Genomic DNA, 25,964 nt, shown 5'->3' on the forward strand with positions numbered 1-25,964 from the left:
AAAAATCACATATTTGGCAAGCCCGGCAATTATTCGAATTTTTATTTTTAATTGTAAGATACTTGTTAAACCACTTACTTTTACGAGAATTTAAAAAACAAAAATTTTTCAAACAAGTGCAGTAAAATTATTTGAGATTGAATAAAAAAAATTCTAACCATTCGGCATATTATGAACAGTGTGAAGCAAAAAAGGAAATATAATTAGATATTGAAAAAATATTGAAAATATATCATTTAAAAATTGCGCAAATACTAATTTTTATAAAATGATTTTTGAGACAAAAATAAGCAAAACTTATGAAAAAATTTGAATATGATAGAAAAAAGCGATACTAAGAAAGCAATTAATCTTATTATACTTTAATATTTTGTACGTATGAACAGTTTTATACAATTACGAATCTAATATACTACTTTAAACTTTACGTATAATTTCTATTATTCTCAAGGTTGAATTTGAATTCATATTTATCAAAAAGCTATGCAATAAACTACCAATAACGTTTTTCGACAGTTAAAAATTAAAAATTTCATGTGTACATAACGCTCTCTGCAACGTTTATACGTGCACATCTAATACTCATTACAATTTCACGCGGCGTATACGAGTTTTAATTATAATAAAACTGTGGATACGTTTTTTAAATTATCATGTGTCATTTTCAATCTACAGACGGGTTCAAATTTTTTGCAGCATTGCAATGCTTTCTTATGTTAAAAATCATAGGGGTGATAAGTTAAATTAATTTTGGCGCCTCGGAGGTTAGTCTTTCTTCCTCTCGTACATTTATTCTATTATTACAGCATTACAAACTACACACTAGGAATATTATAATAGATACACGTATTTTTAACTGAGTATGAGTGTAAGTTTCCTTTTTCACTTTCTTTTGGAGTGGACTTGTTTTATCACTTTCATAAAGTCTATTGATTGTTAATAGTACTTTACTAAGTGACTAACAATGAAAAAAATTATCCATATTTGCCATAGTTAGAATTATTCTACGATAGCTTGAAAGGGTGTTTATCTGGTTCATCTTATTTTATATGTAGATTATAATTTTTAAGACATTGTCATTTATCCATTTTTGCACAATTTTTTTGCACTTCTGCCGTTTTTTGTTAGAATGTGTTGATTGAATGTTTTTTCCCGTAATTTATTACATACGTATATTAAATTATTTTTTATTAATATCATTTGATTTCACAAATGTAATTATTATTCAATAAAATTACGAGTATTTTTTGAAAATTTATGATAAGAAAATCAAATTGAGCAGCAGAGAAATAACTTTGGTTAGTACTTTTTACGACTTCTTACTTTTTATTGTCTAATTTTGATAAAAAATATTCAAAACAATTAAAAATATAAATAATTAAATTATTGAAAAATTAATCAGAAATGAAAACTTAATCAATAAAATGTATTTTTTCTCTAAAAGCTCAATCCAACTAATCTTGTTTCTCATTAACACTATATTCTTTATTGTTTATCAATATTTTTAAATTTTACGTATTTGCGGTTATATTGGACAATAAATTTTACCTCGCAATCTTCAAAATGCGCATCTATTATCATTTCTAATTATGCTCTAACACAAATGTTCATTCTGTTCACTATCGAGTCTTGTTTTCCAATTCGATTTTTTACGCGTTTACTAATTAAGTAATACCAACAACAGGCTTTAGGCTTACTGAAGGTCTACCCTGACACCAAATTACGTATTTAATACATTTAGAGCGAGACTCGTATGATTATTATTTATCTTTTGCTCTCTGTACGTATCTGATTTCACGTTCATCTTTATCATTATATTTGAAAATTCGAATCCACGACGGAGTAAATTTTATAGATGAAAGTAGAATTTTACGATTAATTCATTTTTCGTTGCTTTGTAAGTACGATTTACAAAAATTTATATTGATGCAAACAGAAACGTAATGAAAATTTTAGGCATAACACAGAAAATATCGACATCTTCATAATGTACACAAATAAAAACAACTCATTTAAAAAAAATGTTGAAGGCATTCATCAAACTTGAAAAAAAAATCATAAAAAAATAAGCCAAAGTAAATATTTTAAATTCTTACAGCCCTCATTATCTTCATGTACAAATTTTTCAGTTCAAATAAGACTTTGAGCACAACTGACATAACTTGAACACAATAAAACTCTAAATATCATTTCATACTTTGTATAACATCACACAAAATCAACATTGCTAGGTCGGAGGGAAACGGAGCAAACTAACTAATTCTACAACTAAACTATAAATGTACAACTGAATAAGTCTTTCCTAATTAATTTCATCTTCTTTCTTGTTTCAATTAAGATTAACACTGAATGCAATTCACTTGTTACTTCGAGTCATTAATCTTTTCATCACTGCACATTTTTTATTAAACGATAAAACTCCGCGGTAAAATTATCATAACGTGCTCCGAAATAGTAAGCTGTTAAAAACTGCTGCAGTCTTGTAGTAAATCCACGATAAACACGACACAGACCGAAAGTCAACAATGTCCTTGACGAGTAATCGAGCGCGCGCGCGGCTGATTCTTCTATATCATCGATGGCACGCATTTAAAAAATACAAAACAAAAATAAAACAAAGTTCGTTGAGCATAACCTAAAAGTCGAGTAGATGTGACACACATTCGCAATAACTAGGGATCGTTGCTGTCGTCGGTTTGTTTGGTTTCATCCTCGTCCTCTCGGGCATCAACGTCGTCGTCCTCGACGTCCTGATCGGGATTTTTGCGGGTCTCTTGAGCAGCCTCCATGTAAGTACGTAGTCGTGCGGCATCGGGTTGTTGAGCTTGTACACTAGCGGCGACGGCGGCGGCGGCGGCTAATTGTCGGGCCAGTGCGGCTTGGTGCGACTCGAGCTCGGTCCACGACACCTAGGACAGGTAGAGGCGGCCCAAAAGGCTGTCCTATGTGGGCACACCCTTACTCACGGCTTTGAGCAGATCGCTCTGGGTCTTGTCGAGGCCGTGAGCGTGATGCTGCACCTGGACGTGCTGTTGCTGCAGAATGTTCTGCTGCTGCTCCTGCTGCAGCTTGGCGGCCTTCTCGCTCTGTTGCTTCTTCAGCTGTTGCTCTTGCTCCTCGCGATCGCGTCGCGCCTGCTCGTTGATCTCTTTCACGGCTCGCATCTCCTTTTTCAGCTTCATTCTTCGATTTTGAAACCAGATTTTGATCTGGCGCTCCGAGAGGCAGAGAGCGTGAGCGATTTCGATTCGCCGCCGTCGCGTTAGGTAGTGGTTGAAGTGGAATTCTTTTTCCAGCTCGAGCGTCTGGAAGCGTGTGTACGTTTGACGACCCCGACGCCGTGGACAACCATTGGGACCTGCTGAAAAATCAAAAGAAAAAAAAGACGTTCAAATCTCAACTCTTGTTGTGAATAATGTGATCGGATGGTGGAAGATTCGGGATAAGTGTATAAGTGAGTGTAGGAAGTATCAAAATGATCTTGCTATGAGTCATGTGCTTGTTAGTAGTAGTTAAGAATGAAACTCAAGTGTCGTTAGTCGTAGATGAAAAACAGTACATGCTGAATCTCGTTGCTAGAGATCAAAATGGAGAAATGTCGTAAAAATATCAGTTGTCTGTTTGATAGTCGATGCTAAGTACAAGGTTTGATATCCGAGATTTTTTCTTAACACTTTCTCTTCGAATACGAAAACAAAAGGTACAGTACGCTTCTGGAAGCAGCGAGCACAAGTGCGCCGGATGTCTTTAATTTCAAGGGGTTGGGCCGAGCAGAACGCTATACAAGGTAGCCTACAAAACTAAGAAACGAGAGCATGTATAAAGAGATTCAATTTTGCTTTCATAAACGAAGTCAAAAAAACTGACATACATCGCTCGAAATTTTTTTCATCCGAAGTAAAACCCTTTTCTCGAGAGGAATCTCAATTTAGCATCGCAAGTTACCGTGACTTTCTCTCGAGCACAACGAGCTCGAGTACGAGCAGGAAAGAGATGAAAACAGTTTTTTTTTTTAAAGCCTGGAAAGTTTTTTACGACAGCCGTAATCGAAATATCTGCTGCATATTATACACGCAGTTTGAGCACACATCGAGATGATTCAAGGATCGGCTGCGAAAAAAGGCAGTGCGCGTGCGCGTTACGCAGTACTGCGCCTCTTCTCTCTCTGTGTCTGTGCGAGAGCGTGTGCTGCGAGCTTTGGTACCCTGTATATATTCACGCACGCAGTTACTTAAAGCGATGATTTTCACGTTCGTAAAAGTCAAAAAGTCGCCGCCGGAGGTGATTTACGCCCTGTTTTGCATCGCGCAAACGATCCTACGCTATATATGCGGCAGCGGCCCTGAATTGCCACAACTGAGGGGAGGAGGCTGGTCAGAGAGAGAATCTCTTTGGCAATTAGCATCGCGTAAATCAAACATAAATCAAACTCGATTTTACAGATGTTAAAGTTTAACTCATTAAATCAGCGCATGTTTTTATTTTCCATGTTGTCACTTACAACAAAAAAAAACCACAACAAAAACAATTTCCACGCAGCATAAGAAAGTTATAGTCCGTTGTAAGTCCTTTATTTCAAGTAATTCGATAACCGTGTAACCAATGAAAAAGCATAAAACTAGTTTTTTAAATGCTATCGTGTCGAAAAGACGCCAAGGTATTCGCAAAATTGCGTCATCCGCCCACGCATTCGGTATACATAATAGGTAGACATTAAAGCATCCCAAAATCGAGCTCGGAAATGCTCGCAGAATGCCAATATTGAATTCAACATGGCCGTGTGTAGGTACACCACCCTCGTGCGCCTGCTGGTGCGCACAATGCCGTCCCTCTCTCCGCGCGTGCTGTTCGCGTCTGTGTAAGTGCGTACGTGTGCCTCGCACAAAGGGTGGACTGTCGTTACCAAGGCAACGAACGATTCCTACGGACGAGGGGACCGAGCGCTGCTTGAAATATCGTGCTACCCTCTGCTGATACTGCTATACACTCTATATACGCATTCGAGAGAGAGCCAGTGCGAAATTCCTCGTGCGACACCAGAGTCAAGTTGGCGCGCGCGCGCGCGCCTGTATCATAACGGCAGAGACATTAAAAAAAATCCCGCAGGAATTAGCGAGGCCGGAGGGCGTTTACTTTCTGGAGCATCATGATTGATTGCTCCGTAGCTGTGATGGCGTTACAGCTACACAAGTATTTATATAACATCTACGATTCGTCGTCGTTGCGCGCGATGGTTATAAAATTCAACGTCGCGCACGAGATGAGATTCGAATGAAGAGATGCGTGTAATAATGGAGCCTAGTAGGCAACATGGGACGCGATCGTAAAATTATTTAGCTGACTTTTGATCGAGATACATTTCCAATGGGGGCACGTCACTGACGTTATAATGTACTTTTTTGATCGATGTCGCGCTTCGACAGTTGTTTTCAAAATTCACGTCCAAAGAGTTCATCGAATGATTTACGTTCTTTCAGAGTTTGAATTCCGAGCCCTCTTTGAAAAGAAACCAATAAATGAAAATAGAAGGATCGAACATCCTGCGAGTAGACCACGAACTTGGTGCTATGCCATATAACTCAGAGATTTCATTAATTTCATTATTAAAATCATTAATACTTAAAGGATTAGGCCACATGTGCGTCCAGCAATCAATCGTACGAGGAAATTGTACGAGGTTGCCACCCTCGTGCGCGCGTATTTGCCGTCATTGCACACGCCTGGCCTCGCTGTTACTAATTGCACTCGTACATTAAGTTTAATAACCGACAGCAGCAATAGCGTCAAGGCAGCTTCGCAGGATCTTCGTTGGACACGCGATATTGGAGAAGTTTTGGTCTTAACGCAAACGCGTCGTCCTCTCGTCGTGTCACATACACCCGCCCTATGCGCCACTATATGTATTTATACGTACATGTGGGTATGTCTGTGTGTGTGTCAACTATATATATAGCACATAGCTGCAGCAAAGTTGTGACGCATATAAGCCCCTGTTCAAGAGCTTTAAGCTATAAATCCCCTGGGTGAGACTGTTAATGCCAAAGTCAGCTAAAGTGCCTGCTTTCATACAGCGAATTTTTTTGCTTCTCTCTCTCTTTTCCTTTTTTCTCTCTCGTTTCTCTCTCGTCTCTCTCTCGTTCTTTCTCTCTTTTTTTATCAACGATCTACCGACTTTTTATAGTATTCGAGGACGAAAAAATGGCTGCATAAGGGTTGGACCGTTCGATAGATTTTCTAAAAGTAAGAAGAATTATTGCACCGTAGTCTGAAATTTATTCAATTTCTGCACCGGAGACAAAAAAAGAAAGAGTACGTTTTTATTTTACATCCTATGCAAGTATCCGTATACACATACTGCGAGGTCTGCAAATGGTAGTTAATAGTAGAGTGGGTCGGACGGCTGGCGATCGAATCTTTTCCTCTTTCTCTCTCTCGCTGAATCTGTCCCATTCACACGGCATATCGAAGATCCACACAACGAAAACAGAGGACCACCAGCAAATCCAACGTCGTAAATCTCAGTAAAGCGATTAAGCGTCAAGCGTCCTTTATACGCGCGCGCCACGCTGACACAGGCCGCCGAGTGTGTTGCTCGCGATTTCTGTCCGTATCCTCTATACGAACGCCACTATACGGACTCTCGAAAAACAATAACAGAGGTTTTAACGATCGTTTGCACACCGTCTGACTTGGCATCTCTAGGCTCTCGTTCGGATGCGGGCTCAACTGGTCGTGTACGACTGAATCCAAGGATCGAAATGCACGTACGGCTCGGATAAAGCAGAAGAAGAGCTATATAGAATTTCTATACGGTTCCGAGCCAGTATTTTGAATTTATAAATAAAGCAAGAGAGACGCGCGAGTCTAGCATTTAGCTATTTATCGTGGATTATGTGCGACTTTGTGGTTTGGGCGCGCGTACGGCAGATAGAGCGAACGAGCGAAACACACACATGCGCGGGGGGACTTGGAGGTCGAGTAGCAACTCGAGCGGGGCTTTTTCCAGCATTTTATGATTTCCTGCTTTCTCCTCCTCCTCCTCCGCGAGCTCGTGAGATTTGTGCATCGCCAACTTGAGCAAGAGACTAGTTACATTCCAACCCGATATTTATCAGCCTCTCGTGCACGCAGTCGGATATCACGAATAGATCGTGTTCTTTTTTCCGAATATTAACGGGATTATCTCTAAGAGGCAGTTTGCATTATTTTTACGATTCATAAAAATTTCGAATTAGCTAGTGTCGTGATTAGTCATGATTTACCAGCGTTACTGTTCTATTCTAGTTTTATGAGCCTACTATACAAAGCCGTAAAAAAGACGGTCGAGTCGAGCGACTATCAATCGGTACACAGCATCGTCCAATTCGCCTTTTCACGCGCGCTCGCTTCGAATTATGCATAAAGAGAGACGGGCCCAACTTTTCATAAGTAACTCAATTACGAATCGTACTTGCAGATGGCGCATCTCCCGGAGCTCGCAAAAGCATACAGATACGAATTCCAGCCGTCTAGCGATGTAATTATTTTGGCAGAGTGCCTGCGTTGGGCTTTTGCCGTCTGAATAATGCGTTATTCTATCGGCGTAACATAACTTCATATCATTCGCGCGCGCGGGCGCAGCTCGTGTAATATTGCTTTGGCTTTTTTTCCTACGTACCCCATGAGTATAGACAGTAGAGACGGTGGCGCGCAGCTGCGATTTTTCACACATCTTCTTCTTATTTTCAGTGCGCAGCACGTGTATGTATATACGCTATCTTTACCCTCCTTATACTACTATTTCACTGCCATTTGCCCCATCATCGTATCTCTTACTCGCTATCCCTTCGCGCGCTTCTCTCTCTCCATAGCCGACGTACGCGTGTGTATGTATAGCGGCTGAAATGCGCCAAGCAGTCGGCCCGTTTTTCACGAGCCCCGCCGCTGTGCTGCTCCGTAAGAGCTTTGCGAACACCCTCGTGAGTGCAACTTTATTCGCGCGCACCCGTCGAAATTAAGCCGTTTTCGCTGATATTTATGAATGAAAATGCGCGCACGCCTTAGACACGAGTCTTTTCCGACTTATTTTGCTTCTCGAATAATTTGTGAAACTTTTACTTAACGTAAAGTTGACTCTCGGGCGCTTACGTAAATTTCGCGTACAAAGGCATTTTTCACGCAAGCGACTAAAATACCGCATAATAATGGTAAATCAGCTCGTTAAAGCCACATTATTGCGTACCTATATTTCGTCGGTACTCGCGGCGAACGAGAGCCAGACGTTAATTGCGTGCGAATGCGCCGACAACGAGGCGAGCGAGCTACATATGCGACTTTTTTCCTCGATGCGCGACCAGCCGACTGATTGATAGATCGCCTTACGAATTAACGCTTTAACGATTCATCGCCTTGTATACGAGTGTATTTTCTATTCTCGGGCGCCAAATGGGCAAAATACCAAGTCCTTGCCGACGCGACTGTATCGGTTGACGTACTCAATACCCTCGACCACGACCGTGTGGCCGGGCTTTAATGCAGAATTCCAAGCGAGGATGTTTGCGTGACCTCTCCCTCGCGTTCGCGCTCCCTTCGTTCGCGTAACGCAGCATCCTTCCCTCCCGTGTTTTCGGCCGAACGTTGTACGTGTTTTGTGCGCGGGGGTTGCGCTGAGCACGGTAAATTATCGGAATAGCGCGCGCGGAGCCTCGTGCAATAGAAAGGGCTTTTTCGAGGAGCAACGGAACAGCAGCGGATAACATGAATTTATTATATTTTGCAGGGAGAAAAATCGATACCCGTTCTCGACAAGGATTAACAATTTAAATTATAATACAAAGCAAGAAGACATTTTTACGAGCTTATTGTTGTTTTGATCAAAATATGTTTATAAATTATGTTTACATTTTCCGTTTTTTGTTCCTACTTATTCATTGATAACAAACATTTTTTAATTATTTTTCAACGATTTCAAGAGAAAAAAATAACTGAACAATTGTAGGGTCCATATTTCGGAATACACGGAGAAAAATTTATAGTAAAAATTGCTATAGGTCTTAATAAAAGTGTGACATCTTTGAGGTTAGGTAAAATTTTACTAAAATCCTTTGTAATTTTTACTATATTTCTCTCAATTTTTATTTTATTTCTTATAATTTTTATACATTTTATAGCAACTTTTCACCCGAACGTCAAAGATGTCACACTTTTATTAAGACCTATAGTAATTTTTCCAAAATTTAAAGAAATTATTACTATATTTCTTCTCTCCGTGTAGGTTCCGTAATTCTTTAGCATATATAAATAAACGAAGAATAAATCGTACGGCGCTCGGGCTTTACGAACTCTCAGTTTTCCTGTTTTTGCTCTCTTCTCTTTCAAGCGTTTATAATGTATATCCGGCTAACGAACGACTGCCGCGCCTTGAAAGAAACACACAGAGTTATACCTACGCTACTCTACGACCAGACGCAGACACCTACGCATCTCCCCTGAACGATCATTTCAAGAAGTATGTAATATAGCTCTAATCTTTCGTGCAAAAGTTATTCTTTACAACAGTAAGCCATTTAAATAAATGGGTTAATCTCTGCTGGAATGTGTGAAAGGTAAGTGAGCAGGAAGAAAGAGATATCGAAGCAAGAAGAAAATTCATTCTAGCCCATTCCCATGCTTGGATTTCGTAAACGCGTGGAGTCAAGATAGACGGACAAGCTCGAGAGCACGATATCCAAGGGAACTATAAATTATCCTTGGTCATTTCTATGCATCGTAAAATAATGTCACGAGTAAGTATAATGAACTCATTGGATTGTATATATTATTCATTAATCACGAATTCACAGCATGAGTGACTTGCTGTGACAAGGAGATAATCGAACATTAGCCGTAATTATAGCTTTAATTCGAGCAATGCTGATGAATTCTGGGCGGTTAAGAACCGAAACTATTTCTATCAAACACAAGTCACCTGCTTCACGCTGAGCAGAAATCAAACGAGGGCGTTGAAATTAGAAAATCCCGCAGAGAGACCGAAATTAAGGCAATCATTTGATTTTAAATACACGGGTATGTGTGTGCACGTTCCTGTTTACACGCTGCTCATCATAGCACGAAACCACAAGAAAAACGCAGATATTGATTGGAAGTGCTCGGATTTTTGGTGTAATGCAATATGCCAAATATTACGTTAAAGTGATCAGTATCATTGAAAATGCTGGGTAATCATTTACGATAATAATTATGCTCTGCAAGTTTTTTCAAGTCACCGGGCTCGTGATCAAAGCGAAAAATGTTGATTTCCGACGAGCCGTCAGGCTGCGAGCGAGAGCAACAGCGTTCCTTAAATAAAAGTGAAGTGTTTTGATATCGCACTAGCAGCTATACAGCAGTAGTTTGAAACATTCAAAGGGCGTTATGAAAGCCATTTGCGATGAGAAATGAAAAAGTTAAAGACATCAAAGACGCTCGCACGAGAGGATAAGACGACACGTTGACCTCGAAAGTTTGAATAAATCTATCGTGAAGCAAGTACATATTTGTGCTCGCGATAATACTTGCCCGTTCGTACCTTTTTTATTTCAATCGAGATGTGAAAAACTACGTTGAAAATGTATTTTATTCGATCAAAGTTTTACCGAGTCAGCAGTTGGCGTCGTTAAGCACGAGAACAATGGAGAACGACGGCGAGTCAATATCCATAGCTGTGTGAGTGTGTATGGCGCGGGCAGAGTTAGCGAGAGAGAGACAGAGATAAAGAGAAAGGAAAGGAGGAGCGTGGGTTAGGGCGTGAACCCCGTAGCGCGCAGCTAGCGCGAAGCAGAGAAAGAGAAAGAGAGACGTCGTCCTGGCCACCCAAAGCTCTAATTACGAGTCGACCCTGCGCGTGCTTGCTTGCTCGCTTGCTTTCTGTCTACCGACACGCCATATTTCTACAGATATACCACCCTCTCTCGTTACATGCAAATGCTCCCTCTCTCTTGGTTTAATAAAGGCTCGCAAGAGAGAAAGGAATGAGATGAAACAGACGCGAGCTTTGGTAGAAAATAAATTAATGAGAAAAAAATTACTCGAGCTGTGCGAGTCGCGAGCTGCATGAGCCCCCCTCTCTCCTCTCCTTCCCCCCCAACGTACGCCCTCGTTGCTGACATCGACACCAAAAATGTCTTCTTTGCTTATTAAAAAATAATCGGCTGAAAAACGACTTTTTATTAAAATTAACATCTCCGAACGAAAAAGTTTGGGCATTGCAGTTTCTCGAGAGGTTACGTGAAAGGTGACGATGAATGATCAACTTCAGTGCTCATGATATCAAGTTTTTATTAGACATATTGACACTCTAGTACTTTTGGTGATATTTCATTCGAAAATTTCTATTTTCTTATTTTATTAGATGACCAAATACAAAAACTAACAGAGTCATCGTTTGAATTTTTAACTTTTAAAACTTTTTCAAGCAGCTATTCTATTTTAGACACTACCTTCTATTTCCATTAAATATAAAATTTAAACTTTTCTTTATGAGAATAATGATAAGTTTCGTGGTATTAGGTAAGCGCGTTTATTTTCCCCTCAGAAAAGATCCTAATAGGAGGAGTCTTATTCATTTAGCGTCAAAAATATACGGCCAAGTTAATAGAAAAAAATATACCTGTCGATTGAGCTGGGATATTGTCGTTCAGAACGGTGAAAACATCTCTTACTTCATGAAAATATGTCACACTACTTGTAATGATCATTCACATTTTCCGGAAAAATAGTCTACTCTCGGTGCCGCTGAATATTTTTTGCACTTATCAGTGCTAGACTCGCTCGTTTACATTCTATGCCTTAATGATATTACGAAACTAGTAGTGCAGCACTGGCAGTAGAGATAAGGAAAAGACCGTAGAGAGAGAGAGAGAGAGAGAGAGGATAGGGACCATTCGACAAGGCGCGTGATTGCGCATTCGCAAATTGCTACCACCGAGCTACACGCTGCTACTGCTCTTGCTGTTTCTAAGCGCGATTTTCATTTTCGCAAGTGCGCCAGCCATTCGAAAGGCTATTTATAGCAGGTAAGCTACGTGAGGATAGGGTTAGAATAGGGCGATACGCACGGAAATTATAATATATATATTTCGAGATTAGAAGTCCTACCACTTTCAGAGCCGTATGCGAGTGTGCACACACCAAATTCACCGAGATCAGGACGATTGGTCCGTAAATTTTCCGCTGAATTTAATCCAAAATTCGAAATAACGAGTGTGATCGAAATTTTCGATTTAGCCGCTGACCCGATTTAACACGCAGTTCATTGCATAAGTCGTCTCGGGTCTGAGTATGCGGCCACTCTCTTTCTCTATTATGGACGCTTACTAGCAGTTATCTAATTTAGGGCCCGTGAATACGCCTGATGGAACACTATGATTGAACCATTAGACGACGTCTCATAATTGCAATGGCTATTTCAACGAGTTCCATTCAGACATTAAAACTTTTTTCTTTGAAACCATGTTTTATAATAAGTATCAACGATGAACATAGCGGTGATTTTTACGAGCACACTTTGAAAATATAATAAAACAATCGTACTGAAGTAGAGCGAGTTCACACGGTAAAATGATATTTTGAATGACAGATTTTGAAACAATGCAGCTCATAACGAGCACCGCGAACTTTGTATATTAAATACCTCGAAAAAATAACCAAACCCTTGACGGCGACTTCCGAGGAACCGGCGGTGTGCGACATTGTTTCTTCGAGCGGTGCACGCTCGACTTGAGAATGGAGGCAATTTCAAAACGGTGCGCGATCGTAAAAGCCCGCTTCAAAATTTTGTCGATTGGCAGCCCAAACGTCAAAAAGACGAAATGCCTCGATGGCAGAAAAATGAAATATAATGCGGTATTTTTCGAAGTATCATTAGAAATTGCTCGGCTCGTGTAATGAAACGAATACATTTTTCAAGAGACAAGGAGAGAAAGAGTAGATAAATGGGAAAAACGCTTGGCGAGACGAGCGCATAAAAATATAGAAAAACATTGACCGAGGAGAATCGCCACTCGACGGTTCGTATAACTGCACTGGAAATACAATGTGCGTATATATATAGTCTCTCTCTCGGTTGCTGCCGTACGTACAAACATACAATAAAAGCAATAAGACCCGGAAAGAACTCCCGCGAGACTTCCCTCTCCCACGTTTTTTTTCGCTCAATACCGACGACTGCCGCTGGCAGCAGTTGCCGAACTACGTCTTTGCCCGTATATATATACATGACGATTTCCATTTACCATCTTATACTTTTTTTAGCGAACTTCTCCCTCTTGACTTTTGCACTTTCTCTTTTTCTTTCCTGCGTCTCTTCAGCGAAAAAGTTTATTTTTTAAAGCTAGTTGATTATGTACCGAGCATTTACATGAATATAATCATTTTTCATTGCAAGGATTTTTATCTTTCTTAGTTAAGTATCGTTTGTAATACAAATTATTTTTGGGTGGAATTAAATTTTTAAAAGAAATAATAATTTGGAAATTACGTTTTGTTTGTTAATTTCTCATTTAACAAAATTGGAATTAAGAATTTTCGCAGCAATCTAAAAATTTTTCTATTTTTAAAATTATTCCAAAAGTGCACATCCAATGGATAACGTTCCAATATCGAGTCCGTAGCGGAGCACGCTTCGACAAAAGCGTAAATTCGGACTACAAAGAGAAATACGTACGCATGCGTGATCCCAAAGTGACTGAACGGAAGATACCGGCATAATGATCCCACCCCACAACCTGTTCGTTCTCCCACCTTTCCGACTTTCGAAGCTGCTTGATTATACGTTGCTGCGCCTCACCCCGGTCAGCCCTGCCCCTTCTCTCGCACCGTACTTTTTTTTTCTTCTTTGACTTTCTAGTGTCGAAAAATCGCGATAGCAAGTACGACTGACGTTTGCTCCGGTATTTTTTTTTTTTTTTTTTTTTTAAATAATGGCAAAAATATTTCTCGCAAACAGTTCGTTTCATAGAATCGTTGGAGTGCATGGAGTGTCGAATATTTAAACAAAAAAGCGATATTAATCATTACGGCAGAAAATTCCGAATTATTTATATATTCGCGGGTAGAACAATAAGTTAGGCCGTCTGCGTTTTACATTATAAACGCTCAAGTCAAGATGTACGGCGCTTAAGCGACCGAGCGAAACGGCGGAATATATAACTCGGAGAGGACGACTGTTTTATGAGAAAACGAGCGAGTCAAGGCACGACGATATAGCTCCGTAATCTACGAGAACCGGTTGAAACGTGCAGCATGCGGTGGTCACACATATAAATGCTCTCTCACGCACGTGGACGCTGGGCATATTTGCTCGCGCGAGTAATTCTCCATTTTCGCTCGAAGTATCGTGCATCACCGAGGGATGAGCAAAAGAGCAGTTTCGTTGCGTTATCTGCTGCTTTATGTGCACGGTACATATACATCAAAATGCCGCGAATAAATCCAGTCGCGCGATCGAGAAGCCATATCGGAAATGGCGAGTTCTTACGAATTTTAGCCACGACTGCGACTTTCGAAACGGATCGAGCTATTGGAATGGTTGCTTTATGCTAATAAACGCGCTTGGATAGGAGCTCGCTCGTTGGATACGAGCGCAATATCTGATCCACATAGTAACGCGCGCACGTACACGTACAGAGAATGCCAAGGCAGAGTGCCGAGCGTGAGTTATGATTTTAATGTGGCATGTACATACGCACGAGAACTTTTAATTAAAAGCGAAATATACATATAAGGAGAGCAGCGTGTGAAATATGCTCGCTGATTGCCAGTTGCGCGCTCGCGTTAAAACCGAGCCAAGAGCATTCGTCTCCATCAAAAGTTCGCTGAATGCGTTCGTGCAAAAAGTTGCAATTTCTGCGCGCGTCGAATGAATATCCAGTCGACGACTATCGAGTCGACGCGGAGTAATTAAAAATAGCGACAGGAAAAAGGACGACAATTCGCGCACTCTCGAAGCCATAATAATTTGTAGCGGCCTTATCGTCGCTGCTCGGCCGCAAACACACTCCCGCGCGGTCTGTCGTTATCGCGTACATCGAATTGTGCCAGGCAGAGCCGAAAATCGCGCGTAATAAAGCACTATCTATCCATCTAAATCCGCATTCGCACGCGTCACCGTATGCGACTCGCAAGCGTGACTGTGTGTATACAACAGTCCGTGTATGTGCGCGCGCACGAGCACCATATAACCTTGCGCGCTCCCTCTTCTGTAAGCTGCAGTTGCCTCGACGTACACAGCAGATACCTCGCTACGTCGTTGCGCGTCCTCCTCTCTTTCTCTCTGTCTCTCTCCTTTCGTACTACTCCCCCCTGTGCGCAAGTCGCAAGTACGAGCTTAAGGTCTATATCGCGGACCGTCAAATGCTACCGGAATTGCTCGTCGTAGTCGTCGTCGTGTTATGCAAACGGTCCCGTTTGTTGCGATAGCATGTACCTACGCAGCTATTCAGACATTCGCTCGTTTTCCCTGTATACCCACCCACGCACACACACACAAATTTATACATTTATATACGTGTGCATATGCGCGACGAAGCGCCTTCAGCCGATTGCCCAGTGCTTTTCGAACTAATCCCGCGAATCGTAACCATGTATAACGCTAAATAATTTACGTTTTATATACTTTGCTTTCTACCCTCGTGTGCATGCAGCTATGAAAAAGTACATAGCTATAGGCAGCGAAATAAAAAGAAACAGAGAGAAAGAATACATGGCCAGTGAAACTGATAACGGTGCTGCGAAAAGTGAGATTTTTTTAAAGCCTTGCGAGTGTGTTTTTTTTTAGGTAAAGGTAGATTGGTAAAAAGAACACAAAAAAGCTTTTGGACCGTATTTCGAAATCAGTTTCTGATTAATTCCAAGTTCGGCCCATTTTGAACGTTGGATTTTGAAAAATTAAAAATAGTACGAATTAAAATATATACACGATCGTAAAGCCGCGAACATATTGCTCGCAAAAGCATTCTCGATTACTTTTAGGTTATCCAATAACAGTGGTGGTTTATCTGTCAGAGGAATCATTTGCGCGTACGGTAATGTTGGCCGCGCTGCTGCTCGTAATATTCAAAGTATCGTTTTTCAGCTCCGATGCAGGCTTCGCCTCGATAAAAGGCGTTTCTCGCATGTGCGTTCGGCAAAAGAGATAAACGCGTGCATGGAAAAAGCTCGAAAGGTTGATTGCAAGTTGAAAAAAAAAGAAGTATACACACAGGCTCTTACGTTTCAATGGGCTTGAGCCGCTATGCCAGTAACGAGCCGAAACTGCATGTGGTACTTTTGTAAGGACGGATCTGCTTTTGTTTCGAGCACTCCGGATATGTCTTTGATTATGAATCAAGTGAGATTGTGTAACTTCTTTATAAAGTAAAAAGTCAAACATTATGTTTTGACGAATAAATTTTCAGCGAAGCTGGAAAATAACTAGTTGAAATTTTCATGACCGGCTAATCAATTTCTTCTGATTAGCAATAAAGCTATAGTTTGGCAAATAACTCGTACTTGAGTAAAAAAGTAAAGACAGAAAATTTGCATATCCAACCAATACCTCTGTATGGGGCGACAATTTTTTTCTTAACGCCAAGACATTAAATTTCATGCATTAATATCTCAATTTTAGATACTCAATACTCTTGCGCTTCTTCTTGAGGAAAATGAGGTAATAAACCACCTGTGTACACAAACATCGCGTTCATTAAATTTTTTCAGTCAAACTTTATAACGACAGTCCGCAAAAACTACCTCTTATGCTCATGAAACATCAGAGAGAGATCATCAAAAAATATCGACGATAACACATTTCGTTCAATCGCTAGTCTGCGTAATAATTACAATTTTTTTTTCAAACAACTTCTTATATAGATAACGCTGTGATAAATTGAATGCGTTGGCCGGACAAAAACACAATGGATCTCAAGTCGGTGCGTGTAACAGCACGAGGTTACTGTCGATCAGTGCGCACGATAATTGCGCGGTAAATTACCTTCAAAGACTCGGATTGGCCGTCAATATACATAATAGGTAGTTCGCGTACGCGATACGTTCGGCATCGGTTATAAACGCAAAAACTCACGTGCGTACGAGGCACTTTCGCAACTTTACACATGCGTATTTCAAGTCGGGGAATTGCTAATGAGCCTTTGACTAATCTATGTTAAAGAAAATTATATATTTCTTTTTTTTTTTAACTGTACACGTGGGTCGGGTGGTTGCAGGCGAAAAGTATAAGCTTGTGTATACGCGAGATATGTAAGAGAGTCTCGAAAGTAAAGCAGAATACTGAGCTTATCGGAGTCATATTGGCGCAGAGAACTGGCACAGAAACTGTAAGGTGTGCGTAAGGAAGTGTTGTAATATACTTGCTAACTACTTTTCTTGCAGATGACGACTGCCATTATTATAATTCGATGTAATCGTCGCTTAATTATAACGACTTGCAAGATTATCATTTTAACTCGTTTTATGTTTTATAAGCTCTCTGCATTTCTGTTTTTAGCGCTTCGCAGTCTAAAGGAGAGTGGAGTCTACGAATTTTGAAAGATGCAACAAATACCAAATTCGATTACAGAGTATCACTAATGTCATCGATATTTCAGTTGAAGAGAGTTATATTTTCAATAAACTTGGATTAGCGAAAAGAAATAAATCTTTGAAAACCTCAATTTCGGTTTTTCTCAATTACATTCGGCGGTGATTCCAGGTAAGTACGAAATGACCATCAAAGTACACGCAATGATCTCTTACCGTCAACAATAACTTATCCCTTTTTCGACATACCTCGTAAACTAGAATACCACTGACTACTGTAACGACTCTGCACGTGAGGATAATCGTATTTTATCGCCGTGAATTCCAACGAACATTAAGAGAAAAAAAACCTCAATACTGCCTCAAAAATTTCAATTACTCGGACAATCCCGATAAATTTCATTAGGTATGCATTGAGTAAGTACAAACTTACAAATAAATCTCAGCGCGTGGCGTGTAGGTGTTACCGTACCGCCAACCATTTGAGCACTGAAATCTTCTCTTGTACAAAAATATTCGAAAAAGACATTTCGTTCGATGGAAAGCTCACTGACGTACTGTAGCTCTTAATTTGAACGTATTTCTTAGAGCCCCTGCTGCGAAAGACAAAAGTATAGTGGACCGTATGTAAGTGCGCAAGTGAAAGTTCGAATCGATGATTGTAGCTCGATCAAAAAGTATCGATCCACGCGATCGAAAAGGCAGGACGGCATGTCTACAAAATTTTACTTTTACTGAAAGAGTTGAAATTGGATTAAGCGTATGCATTCTGTGACTAATTAAATAGGGTATCATCTGATGGTTTTGACTAAGTAAACGGAAATCAGAGCTGATCAAAAAAGAGTCAACAGCCACATCGGAGTATGCAGATGGGGGGCTCAACTCTTGCGCCGAGCCACGCGCGCGCGTGAGCTGTTAGAGACAAAACAGAGTGATAAACGTGAAATTTACGACCGGCAGATGTTACCGATAATCGCGTCTGATTTAATTTTCCCAAAAAAATCGAAACATAAAAAAGACATGTGTCTCAGAAATGTCGAGTGTACTAGTTAGGGCGCACATTTGCTATCAATAAAATCACTTAACAAGCATGTCCGTTGCTAGCTTAACTAAGCGAGCGTGAGAGTAAAAATACAAATTATTGGGAAATTGAGAGGAAAATTGGACAATGTCATTTATCGATCGATCGAATGAATTTTCAATAATTAGTCTATTATTGTGCCCGAGACGAAATACCACGGGCGGAAACGTCAGTGTCGAATGACTTTTAGATGAGAAGTGCATGCGCATGAAATGCGTTAGCGTATGCGCGATGGGGTTCAGCGCGCGTCACCTCACACGCGCTCGAAGCTTCGAATCGCATAAACACTCGTAACGGCGACAATTAAGCGTACTTATAAGGTTCATAAAATTGCAGTTTCAATAGTAATCTGACTCGGCGCCCGAGTAGCAAGATAGCGGCTGATTTCTCGGCGACGTTCGTGACCTAGAAAGTCGATTAAATGTTCCTTATGCTTACTCGAGGCGCCACTCTTGTGCCAGTTCATTGTTTACCTCATTAAAAGTCGAAGATCAATCTGACATTCACCTGTTTCGAAAAAATTCAATTTACCAATAATCGTAATTGTCATCGCTGTGTAACCTGAGCGGTCCAGTTCCTAGCATAAAAATTTTCTCATCGACACGAACTTTCCATTTCTAATGGAATATGTACAAAGTGCATTACGCGGAGTGGCAGCTTCGAGTCGTCGAAGATTCGACGACACAATAGCGAAGTGTCTCGATATTATTCTCGGGTAACCCGACACTTACATTCAATATTCGCGCGCGCTCGAGATAAAAGGAAGAAACGACGCCGCGAGCGAGCGCACGATTAAACGTATTTTTCCGCCGTATACGATGACTCTAGCGGCACATATAAGCTGGCCAAGAGCCGCGCAAACATGATGTAGACGACAGTTTGATAAATGCGATGGGTGTCCTTTGACGCGATTCCGCGAAAAGCCATAATATTCGCTCTACGCGTCGAGGCGCATGTTTCCTTGTGCGAGCAAAGCGCTTGCGCGCGCGCGCGAGGCCTGTCGATTCATTACTTTTGGAGTTCCGAATGTGTATAAGCTTTCGAAACGGTCGATTAACGTCTCAACGCGCGTGACACGCTCTCGTCTCGTTTTTAAAATAAAAAAAAAATCATATTTCCTCGAGGCGACTCAGCCGATGGGTCTTTTTCCAGCGTTCCAACGACTTCTTGAATTTATTAGATTATATTTATATCGGAGACCGGAACAATGAAAAAGTTGCACGAAAAGCCGATACGAGCTCTAAAGTGTCCATTAAAAGTATTTTTTTGGAATAATATAAGCTTATAAATTGAGCGAATCGCATTAAAAAACTTACATCCACTATTGAGTGACTTTTCAGCGCATGCGCTGATAATTCGGCAAAGCTTGTACAGTTGCCAACTCACGAGGCCCGTTTAAAACTGTAGTTCACTATCGTATCGAGTGAATGTATCGTCATAACAATAACGATAAATAATGAGTCAATAAAGCAACGTGACGTTTCAATCGAATTTTCAAATTCATTCGTAAAAAGTTACTAATCACCGATAATAAACCGCCGCGCGAAGCGAAAGTGCATACAAATTAGTTTTACCAATAGCCTCAGGTGTTGGAGTGCTTGTTTATTCTTGATGGCTTTTCCATCTCACTAGTCTGTCTTAACGAATCATTTTAGGAAATGAAAAAGGAAATCAGGTAAATGCGGAGAGTTGCAAACTCGCGCGTAGGTGCAACGAAGAGAACATTTTAAAAGAAAAAAAAAGTCAGAAAAACCCCATACACACGCTGTGCATAATATGCATGGATGGAGCTCACAAAGAAGTGAGGGAGAAAGAGCTCGAAATGGGATATAACGCTTGTATTTACGCGGGACGTAGCTAGCAGCAGCAGCCATCATCGAATGCTAATGAGGGGCTGGTATGACTCCTAGCCGAGGCTAAAGCTAGCTAAAAGAGAAAGAGAGAATGGAGGCACTGGTGTGGCGGCTTGATTATAAATTATGCATTATCTCTCTTGCAGGATTTTTGCTGCGCCTGAGGAATTCTCTGTTCGGATACACTCGAGTCAACTGCATATACACGCTCTCGCCTTGCTTTTTGCCAAAAACTCCGCGTCCGTAAATACGGCGCGCAACGTATCGCAGAACACTTCGCCGCGTGACTCCTCCCTATTTTTGAACTTTTTACCAAAAGTGCTGAAAACTCGCGACTTTTTCAGTCGATGAATCATTGGAGCAAGAGAAAACATCCGTAAATGATGGGAAATACCAAATTTAGTCCAAAAGTTCTATTTATACCAGAAATTTTCGTCGTCGAAAAAAAGAGGAAGTACAGGAACGCCTGAGCCATTGATTGGTTAGTTTCAAGTACCGACTTCGAATGAGCAACAGATAAAATTTTGATTCAGAGCGCGAAACGAATAAGCACATTCCCCTACGCGGCTTTGAGAGAATACGACAACGTACAATTGCAGTGACGAATACAATAGTAATAATTTAAGGAATGTTAACCAACGTGCATTTACTACTAATTTTAGCTACGAGGAAATACGTCATTACTTGACTCTCAAAAGGGGTTTATTTAATCTATGCCTGCCGACTGACTTTCTATTTTTTCTGAAATTATTTATTGTAGCCGCGGCAAGTTCAAAAGTTTTTGTTTACCAAAAACTCCGTGTTCAATAAATCAAGATGAAAATTAAAAATAATTCAACGTTGGCAATTTTTCACATTATACAATGAAATCATCAAATAAAAACGTTCATCATTCAAAATGTTAAGAGAAAATAAAAATGAAGGAAATTGAAAAATGTATAAATTTGTACCATCAGTTGCTATTAAAAAAATTCCTCTGTTATCTTAGCGAAAAGTGATATTTTCGGGTCTGACATCCAAACAAAAATTTCAACTTTATGAAAGAAGTATTTACGAAAAAGTGCATGCCTTATCCACCAACATAGTTTTTTGACATTTAATTATTCGAGTTCCATGGTTTTTGTTCATCATCAGCCATGTTTAATGTTGATTGGGTCACGATTATTCATGTTAAGTTCTCTATCAAATTAATAAAATTTCAAAATAAAAATTAGAATATTGAATATTCCTTGAAGCAATGAAATATGTACCAATGATTGAGATGATACTTTTAATTACAATTCTTTCAAGAATTCTGATTAAATATCGAGATGAAAGTAGTATCCAAAAGTCAAATTTAACATCGATACCTCTTGCAAGAGGTCAACAATCAAACGATTTTCCATTCAACTTTCTCAATGCGTAAATAATAATATGTGCGACCGGTTGTCGGGCAAACGCACACGTAGAGTCTCCCAGTGCGAATCATTTATCACTTATTGGTATGCCTGATAGGCCATCAAAAGTCCATAAGAAGACAGGCGCCAGGATGTGTTCCTACGATCATTTATCGTTAACAACGACAACCGTAATTGGCTCCAGTGCACGAAGGCGATGCTCGTGGTATATCATCGCGTATGCTCGTGTGATCGTCGATATAAAAAAAAAACAGTCGTGCGAAACGCGAGTAGAAAACCAAGTCATGTGCTCAGTGCACTTTTATTTAGGCGCTCTACTGTATGACTCGCTAATGTTCAATATTTCGAGGTCGTACCACAATAAATGCAATTGACAAGATCCATGTCAACGTTGTTTCTAATATGATTTTAATGGTCCACAAGGAGGATCTACTAGGCAAGTCCTTGGCTTTTAGTTCAAGGTATGAATGTTGATGATATCAATATTATTATTCATAACGCTGTTGCTCAAATAGAAGTCATGGAAACAAATGCATTGAAAATATTTTTCATTTTGAAGAAAAAATGAGTACAATTGTAAGGATTACTACTAGTCACTTGTTATAATAAAATTATTTTATTTAAGGTTTTTTAAATTAACGACGTTTAATTAGTTCTTTCAAACTATCTCACAAGTCGATAATCGGCTAAAGTACATAAAAAATGTAGATTAACAATGCAGCACTATGAAATTAAATGGAAAATATTATTTATATAGTCCTGTTTTATTGATCCACATCTATTTTTATTTATTTTCTGTCGGTTATTGACTAGTTAGGTGTTTATTGTCATTGTCGTAGTCAACGTGTTTTTGGTTAGTAAAGAATGTTCATTTATGATGAGGTATTGTGTATTAAACATGTTATGGGATTTATAACTATGCGAAATAAAATTGATACTTACCACACATAACTCTGTCGAAAGGATTCATCCAGTCTGAAATATGAACAATTTTATTTTTAATTCGAACGTTTTAAAAAGGTTATTTTCAGCAAAATTTATTGCAACAACTAAATAAAAGAATTTTCAATAATTTTTTTAAGGTTAATTGAAAGGCTGAATCATTATAATAAAGTGCAAATCAATTACAAAAAGTGCATGCCATTAAAAAGAAGCTAGTATCAAAAGATATTTTGTCACAATTTGCTTGAAAATATTACCAGAAAATAGTTGCAATGATTGTGATTTAGCTTGTTATTGTGCTATAGAAGTGTCGTTATTTTACGGTGCTTTCAGGAAATGATAACCAATTCAAAAGATTGAACACGAATATCTGTTTTATAAATAGGAATTTATTTATATGAGGTATACCTGTCGTTGAAATAAACGAATGTTTGACCCAACTGGATTAAATCATTGACAAGTTTTTATTATAGTTGCAAATAAAAAATTTTTTTGAGAAATTATATTTCCTGACAATCCCACGCGTGATATTACATAAAACTGTATGGTTATTAGATAATCCTACTGTAGATTTAATCCGTATTTTATAGATATTAGTTCATAATAATTACAAGACCTAATCGATGGTAATTTTAATTGCGTTATAACTTTTTGCAATCGATTTATATTTTTATTTATTTAAAATCTTATATTGTTGTAATAAAAGCTTATTTTTAAAAATAATTGTTGGTTTTTATACTGGAAAGAATATTCAAAACAAATCAAGCAACCCACTAGACTCAAGCCACGCCTGCTGACCGATCGACGGCCGTCGGAAAGCAAATTGTTGGATAAACCTGGAAGATACTTTTCATTCAGCCATTTTTGGTTAAACCGAAGAGAAATGATTAAATATTATCAATAAATAAATAACAAAACAATTTTAACACAACTAATATAATAAATTTAGCTTTAAATAAGTAATAATTTTAAGTAGATATTTGAATTGAAATGAAATTGTTGGAGCAGCAAGCATTCGGAAGCTCAGATTGTTATAGTTCAAGTTAACGATCCCGTAAAATAACAAAACACATACTCTAAATACAACGATAAGAAAGTTTCCATTGTATTGGCTGTTTGGCATATTCATTGTTCTAAATACGAGCATGTCTGAAATTGACAAGAACTAATAAAGGCGCTAAAGTTTGTTCATTCAATTATTGCAACTATTTTAACTCAATGTATTTTATATATAAATTAAAAATCAATGAAAAGCTTGTTAAATGGATTAAGCAAATATTATACCATTAAAAATGAACAAATGAAAATTGTACAAGCAAAACAACATGGAGTTTTTGGTAGACGTTTCCCGTAACTAGCAAAATAATTAATGTAATTAATGTAAAAATAACTTGGTAACTTACCTATGGTCATCCATGGGTAGCGTGCGATTTCAGGTGTTCCTGGAAGCACACTACTGGGTTGTTGACATGAGCCTAATGGATCAACACCAGCGGCCGCCGTTGCTTGATGGTAAAACTGCGCTGCTACGGCCATATTGGATATTGACGTTAGTCCCGAGGCCGCCGAAACCGAGGACGGCGCCGACGACACCAAACTACCGGGTGTCGTTCCGTTCTGATGGTGATGGCCCAGGGTATAGTTGACCATGGGATCGCTACTGGTGGGCGCGACGTTGCCCGTTAAACTAGCCGTGTACCTGCAGGATTTATCGTTGGCTGCGGAGTCGACGGCCGCAGCCGCGGCGAGGGCAGCGTTCGACGCGGCCGAGGAGCCGAAGCCCGGAACCATGCTCGAGGTCCCGAAGGCCGCGGCCGCGGCCACGGCCTGCTGCTGCTGCTGATGATGGTGGTGGGCCGCGGCCGAGACGTAGGGATACATGCTGCTGCCGCTGCTGCTCGAGGTGTTTTGGGCCGAGGTGACGCGGGCCGCCGGTGAGGTCGAGGCCGAGCTTGCCGAGTGCGGGCTCGAGCCCGTTGGGCTTGGCGAGCTTTGTTGCTGCTGCTGGTGCTGCGCGTAATTGGCCGCCGCTGCTGCAGCTACGGCGTTGCTGAGACTGGACTCTGAGGCTACTGCCGCTGCCGCTGCCGAACAGGCCGCCTGGTGACTACTAGCCGCTGTGGGGAACAACTGATAATGAGACGGATGGTGGTACTTCGGTAGCATGCTATCGATTATGAATTTCGAACTCATAGCGCGAATAGGCGCTACCCGGTACACACTTTGCAATGTCTTCAATCGTCTTCAATGTCTTCGATGCCTCTTTGTCGTATAAACAATGCACTCAAACAACAAATGAACGATTTTGCAAATCAAAACTTTGCAAAAATGATAAAACAAACACGAGAAACTTCGCGCACTTTTTCGTTGATTACTGAGCTGCGAATGCAGATAACCACGTCGAGAGTCTTCCCAATGTCGTTAACAACAACAACAACAACAAAATCACTGCAAGTCCTGGATAATATCACTTTTTAGCGACGGAGCGCTCTTGCTCATGTCGATATTGCTCTGTCGAACACACATGATGAACTGAATCGAATTACAGCGCGGGGATACGAGGCGTCAACAAAAAAAAAACAACGCGCGTATGGTACGTATGTAGGCTCGAAGACGGCACCGCAGTATCGCACACAGCTGACCCGCCAACGCCGACTGCGAAATTACATCAACGGGAATGGATATGTCGCGCGCGAGCAAGAGAGAAAACGGCAGTTTTGAATGTGCGCGACAAGTAGTAGAAGCTCCGATGCTTGGAGAATATATGGCAGAGAAATTCGCGAGAGCGAGAGAGGATACTTTCGGGTGGCGCAGGTGCTCGATTAGAAGGTCCGACTCACGAATTGCAGTGGTGGCGCGACGTACTTCTCGGTATAGTCGTCGAATCCTTTATGGGCCATGCACCACGGGGTTATAGAGCCTTGGCCGCTTGGCTGTCTGTTTCGGTGTTGGTGCTGCTGCCGCTGCGCGTGTATATGCCAGAGCTCTCTGGGCCCCCCTCGCCTCTCCTCGTACTCGTTCTCTCTCTCTCTCTCTCTCCCTGCTTAACGCATATGTGTGTGTGTGTGTGCGAGCTTACTCTTTCCCTCGCGCGCGCTGTCTTGTGCGAAACTACACTAGCACACGCGCGAACGACCAAGAGCCAAGTGTACGTGTGTT

The 25,964-nt window shown here is 40.3% G+C and overlaps 1 protein-coding gene across 1 annotated transcript; it reads right to left on the reverse strand.

The window, feature by feature from the left end:
• Window positions 1–562: 562 nt before the first annotated feature.
• LOC106649185 (homeobox protein abdominal-A homolog) lies at window positions 563–25,745 on the reverse strand. Its single transcript, XM_023462019.1, has 3 exons — window positions 24,209–25,745; window positions 22,806–22,838; window positions 563–3,361 (listed from the first exon to the last, which is right to left on the reverse strand). The coding sequence occupies exons 1-3, from the start codon at window positions 24,996–24,998 to the stop codon at window positions 2,943–2,945; spliced, it is 1,242 nt and encodes a 413-aa protein (XP_023317787.1). The 5' UTR covers window positions 24,999–25,745; the 3' UTR covers window positions 563–2,942.
• Between the last annotated feature and the right edge of the window lie 219 nt (window positions 25,746–25,964).

This window comes from Trichogramma pretiosum, unplaced genomic scaffold (genome assembly GCF_000599845.2).
Source record: "Trichogramma pretiosum strain Unisexual culture from Peru unplaced genomic scaffold, Tpre_2.0 scaffold52, whole genome shotgun sequence".
NCBI classification, from domain to species: domain Eukaryota; kingdom Metazoa; phylum Arthropoda; class Insecta; order Hymenoptera; family Trichogrammatidae; genus Trichogramma; species Trichogramma pretiosum.

Excerpts from the sequence above, each read along its gene's own strand:
- LOC106649185 (XM_023462019.1), bottom strand. The coding sequence starts at position 24,998 with ATGAGTTCGAAATTCATAATCGATAGCATGCTACCGAAGTACCACCAT. Across the intron at positions 22,839-24,208 it reads CTACCCATGGATGACCATAG|ACTGGATGAATCCTTTCGAC; the intron begins GTAAGTTACCAA and ends TTCATATTTCAG. Across the intron at positions 3,362-22,805 it reads TTTCGACAGAGTTATGTGTG|CAGGTCCCAATGGTTGTCCA; the intron begins GTAAGTATCAAT and ends TTGATTTTTCAG.